The sequence below is a fragment of the Podarcis gaigeae genome (genome assembly GCF_964106915.1).
Source record: "Podarcis gaigeae genome assembly, chromosome: 16".
NCBI lineage: Eukaryota > Metazoa > Chordata > Lepidosauria > Squamata > Lacertidae > Podarcis > Podarcis gaigeae.
The window spans coordinates 34,973,041-34,981,832 of NC_139693.1; the positions used below are offsets into that span (position 1 = coordinate 34,973,041).

The following is an 8,792-nucleotide window of genomic DNA, read 5'->3' on the forward strand; positions in this document are numbered from 1 at the left end:
TGAGGAAACAGATGTGCAAGTGACGAAACTGTTTCCTACTGCATGCCTTTACAGTGCTATGGACAAATCTCCAAAAGGCAGACCTAACTGATTAGGCCCAATGCTGCAATTTCAATTCAACCCCAACACAATCCAATTGTCTTAAATCAAAGTACAGCAGCTTTTCCAGAATGTGAATTTACTCTGACTGCTAGCCAGAGCACTTGGCCTGTTTAGGGTTAAAAGTGTTTTTACTCTGCCCCAATTTGATTGAAGCTTTGAGGACTCTGAATAACTATTCTTAAATTCATGAAGAGTCACTTGCTTGGATATTTGAAATACAACTTTATTATGGTCTAAAGAAAAAGGAATGGGAATGACAGTAACAAACAAGATTTACCACTGAATACTGTGATGCGACTGCAGCAGTCAGATTCGAAACTCAAAATGGGGAGAAAATTGCAGTCCAAAACAGCTAAATATGCAGGTCCAAAATGAAGGAATTTTTTTTAACTGCCACATTCACTCCAAAGCCCATTCTCTCTTTCAGCATTTCAAAGATTAAAGCACATGTTCTGCTCAGCTAGAATAATAAAGTGGCAAACACGCTGCACCACTGACATCACAGGACAGTTGCCTATAAAACTAGACTTCTGACGCTGGGCTCCAGCTTCACTCCCTCACAGATCATCATCTTCATCTGGCAGTGCAGTGGTCTGAGCAATCTGGAATGGGGGGAGAGGGAAAACAAGTTTAGTAACATTCTAAAGTCAATGGCAACAACAAGCAGATCACGATCTCAAGTCCTTTTATGAGCTCATTTACCTGTAAATCTTGCTCATACTGTGCTGCCAATGCTGGATCCATAACGACCTCTGGTGGTGCAAGAGCAGGCATGGCAACGAATTCCAAGTTGGGATCTCCAATTAGCTTTCTTGCCAGCCAAAGAAAGGGTTTCTCAAAATTATAGTTACTCTTGGCTGAAATATCGTAGTACTGGAGGAAAAGAGAGATTGCGCATTTAGAAACAAACCAGACGGCAATCAGTGTCCATATGTTGTTGCAGAAACCAAGTTCTGCAGCAGCTTAAAACACAAACTGTTTAACTGTGACACAAGCCCTGCAGATTCATGAAGAGTTTTCCTCAACGGGCAAATAAACCCAATGATTTCTCTCCCACTACAAGGTGGAAAATTAACATTGCATAGAACTAGGCCTGGGTTGAAGGGCCAGAGTGTGATGGCACTTTCACCTGGCGGTGTATCGTGGATGCGCCTGCCTGCGCCTGACTCCCTCTGCCACCAGCGCCTGGCACGCATAGGCTGTAGCTTGTTCCTCCCTCTGCTTTTCAACATGGCGATGTATCACTGTATCATGTTTAACTGGAGATACATCACGATGCTGAAAAGCTGGCATAGCCCAGCCCTAAATACCACTTAATCCCATTCTGAATGTTGGCGCCCTCTTGTAGACATTCATGTATGGTACAATGCTTTTAGTCCCAATGATTTTTTGTGTCCATGTGGTACAATTTCCCTCTAGTTGTATCTGTGTGCATAAACATACACCCAGCTGTGGATGCTTGAGATGACCTTGATGCAACTAGTTGACAAAAGTAGAATTATCTTCCAATGAACCTTCCTTTAAACATAGAAGGAAGGAATTTAGAAGTAGACTTCATTATTTAATTTTTACTAAAGCAAGCAGCTGAGAAATGTAATGTGAACTAAGAAACCAAAATTACAGAGGCCATGGCTCCTTCACTTCTTCCCAAAACAACTGACACAGCACCCTACTGCTTTTGTCTTCCCATCTTAACTATTATCTTTAGCAGGAGAACTTTATCTTACCTGCAGGTTCTTCTTCCTGTGAAAGACAATCGACTTTGCTTTGACTTTCCTGTCCTTGATATCCACTTTGTTGCCACACAAAACTATGGGGATATTCTCACACACCCGTACCAGATCTCTATGCCAGTTGGGTACATTCTTGTATGTAACTCTTGATGTTACATCAAACATTATGATGGCACACTGAGCTAAAAAGTTGAAACGATTTGTAGTTAATTAACAGGGATCAAACTCACACAATGTACAGCTACCCAAACTCAAAATCTACTATTTTACAGGTGCTCCTTTAACAGACCCACTAACCCTTGATGTGTTACCTCAAAAACTAACCTTAGCAGCTGTGTTTTTATGATTAAAGAGCCCACAACCCAACATTTCAAAATAAAGCATGAAGATGGCAAAAAACCTCTGCTTAAGTTGATTTAGTTACTTTCTGATGTCTTCCAACTAAAGTCCTGCACAATTGTGATAATCTAAAACATGTTCATAACACATTGGTGCAGACCAAACCTTCACAAGCAGCTGCCAGTGATTACATTGGCAGATGCCCTTCAAAAAGCCAAATTAAAACTAGAGGTTGCTGCAATTAAATTACACTTTACACTCTGGTCAGGTAGCAAAAATGTGCTTTGAACAGTTAATCAGTCCAAATAGTTGTGGAGACAACTTACCTTGGATGTAGTAGCCATCTCGCAGACCTCCAAATTTCTCCTGTCCAGCTGTGTCCCATACATTAAATTTAATAGGACCTCTGTTAGTGTGGAACACCAGAGGATGAACTTCAACACCCAGAGTAGCTGCAATTACATAAAATCTCTGTTGGAACATTGCATGTAGAAGTGTAGAATATGAGTGCATATTCTAATTGAAATATTGACCTGTAGGCTATCAGTAATTGTGACAAAACATGAGAAAAATATGATCCTTCACTTACATTAAGAGTTATTCACCTTCATCTGTTTAATAAGACTGACCATCATAAACCACTTGCCCAAAACAATGGGATGTTTTTTATCTTGTCAACAAAAGATCTACGATGCCTGTGACGCTGCCTTTTAAAGACCTCCATTTAAATAAGGCATGGAGAAACCTGAGGTTCTCCAGAAGTTGCTGGGCTCTAACTCCAGGCTGGGGCTGATGCAACTTGCAGTCCAGTATTAGGTTCATCACCCCGATCTACAACTTCACATTTTTTATTGCAAGATCTGGTACATTCTTTTCCCTAGAACCAATTTATTTTGCTTACCACCCTCCCCTCTTCCAACATCAATCAACTGACAAAGGAGAAAAAATCCAATTGTGTTACCAATTCAGATGCCCCCTTAACTTATAGTGTTAAGTCACACAACTGTAAATGCTCAAAAAAACTTGTACATTACAAAAAACACATTACCACTTTATTTTACTAAAATCTACTTTGCCAAAAAAAAGCCACCAGTTATTTTACGTAAGTAAAAGGTACATAGGTAAAAGATTACATATCACTAATATAGCAGCACAATAGAAAAAGGATGACATTTGACATACCTACATACTTCTTCTCAAATTCACCAGTCAAGTGACGTTTTACAAATGTTGTTTTACCAGTACCACCGTCACCAACCAAAACAAGCTGTTGAAATACAAATTTAAAGAATTCAGATACTTTTGTACTGCAACTACATCCTAGGTTAACTTCTACCAACAATGGAAGTATTTATCCAGCTAGACAGGTAACGAGGTGAGAGTTTTAGGCCAGGGCCGGGGAAATCCTAGTTCAAAACCCCACATAGCCTGAAGTTCACTGGCTGGACTTAAGCCAGTAATTCTCTCACAACCTAACTTTCCGCAAAGGATTGTTGCGGAGGGTGGGTGGGGGTAATTAGGGGAAACCAAATATGGCACCTTGAGCTACTAGAAATAAAGAACGTAAAACAAATGTATTAAGTACTGGGGTTTAAGCTAGCTAACTTACATTAAACCACTTTAAAACTCAAATACACTGCATCAACTGCAGGCAACAGCTTATTTCATTTCATTATTAAATATATATACTGCCCTTCATCCAAAGATCAGAGTGGTATACAACATATTCAAAATGAAAACACAAAATGCATAACATAGTAACAAAACACACACCCAATAACCTTTCCACAAACACATTTAAAAGGTCATAGATTGTTTTTATCAGTCAAAGGCCTGGTTGAAGAAGAACATTTTCTTTTTCTTCTTAATTTTTTTATTGAATTGTTATGCAAATACAAATGAAACAAAGTATAAAAACATTTCAATTGAATATAAAAAAAGAAACAGAAAAAAGAAAAGAGAAAAGAAGAAAAAGCAAACGCAAAAAGAACCTAAGTCTAATACATACAAGGTAACTTTAATAGACAGCCCAGAATGTCATTTCTCTACCAAGATGCTGACCCTTATGGAGTCAATCTCTTTTTATTATACTTTTGGTTTTTTAACTTCCATCGACCTCATGGTGGTTCATTTCTTATAACTAAAGCAATTTCTCTGTATTTCAATATATTCCTCATCTTGGTATAAGGAGACATTTTCCTACTTACAGGTTTATTCTAAACACAACCAAATCTTGGTTGTTGAACTGTGACTCGATAGGTAGGTATTTAGGCATTCCCATTCCTTCTCGACTATTTTATTTGACTTGTTCCTTAAGGCTTCAGTCAACTTAGCAAGTTCCAAGTACTCGCTCAGCTTCTGTAGCCAATCTCCTCTAGTTGGTATATGGCCACCCTTCCAGTACTTGGCTATTAGTACCCTAGCCGCCGCCACTGCATAGAAAAATAATTTTAATCTTTCTTTGGCGATATTGTCAGTTAGTAATAATTCCATTTTTTGTGAAATGTGATTTTTTTTTTCATTTCCTCATAGATCGTGTCCCAGAATTTTCTCATTTTGGGGCACGACCACCACATATGAAAGGTTCTCACATTTTCATCTGGTACCTAGAGATATGTAAGTAAAGCACCAAGCGAGCCTCCTGGGGAGAGCACTCCACAAGAGGGCAGCCACTGTAGAAAAGGCACATTCTCACATTGCCACCTAGTCCAGATCAGTTCTTATTGGGAGATGTGGTCCTTGAGGTTTTGTGGTCCTGAGCCGTTTAAGGCTTTATAGGTTAATCCCACAAAACATCTACACACTGGCACATATCCATTCTACCAGACTTTATAGGACTGCTTCAGAGTAAGTGGCATATAGCTGCCATGTAAAATGTTCATAATCATAACCAACGCCACTTCAACCAGGCTTAAAAACCTACCCATCTTCAAGATGAGCAGAAAACCGAACAGATGACAAAATGTTCTTTTTGCACATTGCCTGGGATAGAAGAGGAAGGTAATACCATAGGTGCTAGCCCTCTAGGATTTAATTCAGAGGAAAATGTAAATGGCTTACATTCAGCCTAGTACCTATATACTGCATAGACTAGTTGGACTAGTAGAAGAATAAAAATTAATTTACACTTTTAAGCATCTATCTATGGGAGTCTGCAAAAACCACGAAGGGTGATAAATAATTTTAACCTAAATAATTTTTAACCAATGTGACCGGTCTATTGGTATTGGCAGACCACTTAAGGATTTTCTGCCTGCTGTAACAATTGTCATACTGTGTTGTATGGTTTTTAATTGTATTTTGAAAACACACCATGTACCACCTAAACAAAGCTCAGGACCACTAGTAATCGGTGGATCAGAATTTGGGAACTTCTGCTCTAGAGCAAATTAGGGGGCACTGAGGGGAGAAGAGGGAGAGTCCTTTCAGGTCTACTTGTTATGATGGAAGTTAACTTCTAAAATACTGTACCAAGAGACGGTTGGGTTAATAACACCTGGAACTCTGCTCTATCAGAACACCTCACAAATCATCAGTGACTAATCAAAGCTATCTCCAAAAAAAGATACCTTTGACATCTGGTCTCACTTTTTCTCTTTTACTGAAGAACAGCATATTTTAACACCACCATCATTACAGGTGTCTGTGAAGGGGATGTATTGATTGAAAATGTATTGTAACATTCGAATAAATGTGTTTTTTGGGGGGGCGGGTGTGTGAAAAAAGTCTATTTGTGAGGTGTTGGGTGTACTTTTTCCAAGATGTGAAATGTAGTGATCTGTACAAATTTGTACAATCACTTCCCTGGCTGAGCTATTAATCCAACCAAAAGGCAAGATAGTACTTCATGCACCTGAGACTATACTGCCCTTAGATCTCTACTTTTAAAGGCTTACAGATAACTCAGCTGTGGAAGCATAAGTGGAAAGTAGTTTTTTTAATTGAACATGTGATGTTAGAAAGAAATTGCACAAGTCACACATTATGCCACAAAAAGCGCTGAAGGAAGCACAGGAATAGCTATTGAAAACATACAACACTGTAAAATGCAAAAAAAAATATTTAAAAGTCCCAAATATCCATAACTCTGTCTACCTATTTAAATATGTCCCCACATTTTAATTGCTAACTTAATCGAATTGTAATTTGTACAGCCCTGGCAGAAAAGTTGAGCATCAAGTCTTCTCTTGAATAAATAATGTAATCAAAACCTATGGAAACAAAAGACAGACACCCAAGCCTCCAATCCTATACACACTTAAATGAGAGTTAAATCCAGTTGAACTTAATGGACCTTTTTCTAAGTAAGCATGCAGAATTGCATCCCCCACATGCCCGATCCCAAACAAACCTAGGAGACTTTTAAGATTTACAAGGTCCATTTTGTTTTTATCGACCTTAAGCAAGCAGCTCTCAGAAGCCTTCTCAACCGAGTAGGGTTTAAAAAACAAATAATCCTAACAAAACTGCCCACCAGACGTGTAGCCTAATGAACATCCTTGTGGGTTTTCATCAGCCTAACAAAGGAAGCTCCCAAGCTAGTATCACGAGTCGTTTTTAAAAGTGGTTTCTTTTAAAGAGAAAGCAAGAAAAGAAGGGAAGTGTGCTTGTCCCGGCCTCGCTCCTTACCTTAAACTGCACTTGCGGTTCTCCCTGCGGGGCGGCCATGCTGCTGCGTCTACTGGGAGAGAGAGAAAGGCCCGATTGAGGTTAAAAAGGGGAAAAAACCTCCTGTGCTGCGCTCATCTGCCCACGCCGCCCAAAAGGCGCGTGGCTCGCTCTCCATCCGGGTCAGGGAGGAAGCAGTAAATGGCGGCCAAGGGTTTTTTGTGTGCGCGCGCTTGCTTCTTTCCCCGCCCTCCATGCTCTCTCTCACCCCCCATTCCCCCCCCCCAGGATGGCTCAGCAGAATTGAGAAACTGCATTAAATGGGGGGGGGGGGGAGAGAGAAAGAGTTGCTAATAGCGTGGGCAGGGAGAGAGGAAACAATATTTTAGAATATAATCCAAGACTCCCCCCCCCGCAAAATATCCAAGGCCTTCCCCCTTTTTTTTCCATTTTCTACCTTCCCAAACCAGCATGCATCATATATACCCACACATATATTTAACACGGAAGGAATGGGGGGCCTCCCTCTCGTTTCTCCCCCTCCCCCCGCGCGACGACCCTCCCATCATCTCTTCTCTCCCCCCCCCCGGAATCCCCGTCCCCGCGCACTCACTCGCGCCCTCGAGCCGGTGGGGGGGGGGTCGGAATGCGGTTCTCTCTCTCTCCCTCAACGGCCTCCCCTCCAAACCGCCGTTCCGCGCCTCGCCTCCCGACTAACGGCGCGAGGAGGGGAAGGGACCGCGAGGGATTGTGACGCGGGCGCGCAACGGAGCCCGTGCGTCCGCGTCCCCGCCGTTCCCCTCCCCCCCCACGTCGCCGCCGCCGCATCCCGACCCCTCCCCTCCCCTCCCCCCACCGCCGGCGTGAGGTAAATCCTGGGCCTCTCTCCTCAAGAGCCACGCGAGGAGGCCCGAGACCTTCGAAGGCCTCAAAGGCCGCTGCCTCGGGGAGGCCTCGTTGCCGTCGCCGCGGAGAGGCCGCCGCTTCGTTCCTCATCGATCTCTCTCCCCTTCCATCCCGTTAACCGCCGTCCATTACCTTCTCGATGCGTCTCTCCGCTCTTTCTCTCCCGCTTCCGCCGCCTCCTCCTCTGGTTCCTTTCTTCCTTTCCCTGTGTGTGTGTGTGTGTGTGTGTGTTTAAACTGGGCGGGCGGCTGAGGAAGAAGATGGCGGAAGCGCGGCGGTTCAAATAGCCGTAAAAAGAACGAGGCAAAGGCGGGCTCGGCTCTGGGTGGGTTGGGAAAGGCGGGAGGGAGGGCCTGCGTGCGCGCGCACGGCGGGAGACGCGACGACGTCGGGGGGGGCAGCACGCAACGGACGCCTAGAGCGCCGTGGGAGGGGCCGGGTTGTCACGTGGGAGAGGGTTGAAACGCACCTAGAGCGCATGGGTCTCGTGGGGCTTGCGCGCATGCGCGGCCCCGTCTCGAAGGCCGCCAGTAGCCTGGCCTGGAAGTACACTTTTTGTCCTGGGCGCGCGTGCGCAGTAAGGCACTCGAGCCGCCCGGCGCTGAGCCTCGGGTAGGAGATGGTGGCGGGAAAGCCTTGCTTTCCTTCTTTCCCCTCCCTCTTCTTTCCCCTCCTCCCTCCGTCTTTCCCACAGAGCTCGGGGCGCCCCTTTTTGTTACTCCCTTCAAGGGCCGGGAGCCCGTCCATGAGGCAGAGCCAGCCGCCTCAGCTGTGCTCACCTCAGAAGAGGAGCTGTAGGGGAGGGCCGGCCTTCTCCCTTATATGCAGCTTTAAAATAATAAATTTAAATTATTATTACATTTATAGACCACCTTTATCTTCCAGTGAACCTAATGGTTCTCCTCCTCCCCGTTTCATCCTACCTGTGAGGTAGGTTAGGTTAAGACATGGGTAGGCAAACTAAGGTCCGGGGGCGCATTTGGCCCAATTGCCTTCTAAATCCGGCCAGTCAGCGTGTTTTCGCATGAGTAGATTGTGTCCTGTCGCTTCTGAGCTCAGTTTTGCTCTCTCCCTTCTGGGGACATGGATGGTGCTATGGTCTAA

General features: G+C 43.8%; 1 protein-coding gene across 4 annotated transcripts; it reads right to left on the bottom strand.

The window, feature by feature from the left end:
• Positions 1-304: 304 nt before the first annotated feature.
• On the bottom strand, positions 305-8,129 carry RAN (RAN, member RAS oncogene family). 4 transcript variants are annotated; one of them, XM_083715426.1, is made up of 7 exons: positions 7,821-8,129; positions 6,804-6,855; positions 3,357-3,441; positions 2,501-2,626; positions 1,830-2,017; positions 805-975; positions 305-704 (listed from the first exon to the last, which is right to left on the bottom strand). In XM_083715426.1, the coding sequence occupies exons 2-7, from the start codon at positions 6,840-6,842 to the stop codon at positions 660-662; spliced, it is 654 nt and encodes a 217-aa protein (XP_083571552.1). In that variant the 5' UTR covers positions 6,843-6,855; positions 7,821-8,129; the 3' UTR covers positions 305-659. The 4 variants fall into 4 exon arrangements, with proteins under 4 accessions (XP_083571552.1, XP_083571553.1, XP_083571554.1 ...); XM_083715427.1 differs by having other exon boundaries at positions 6,804-6,852; positions 7,821-8,063; XM_083715428.1 differs by lacking the exon at positions 7,821-8,129 and adding an exon at positions 7,396-7,585.
• Between the last annotated feature and the right edge of the window lie 663 nt (positions 8,130-8,792).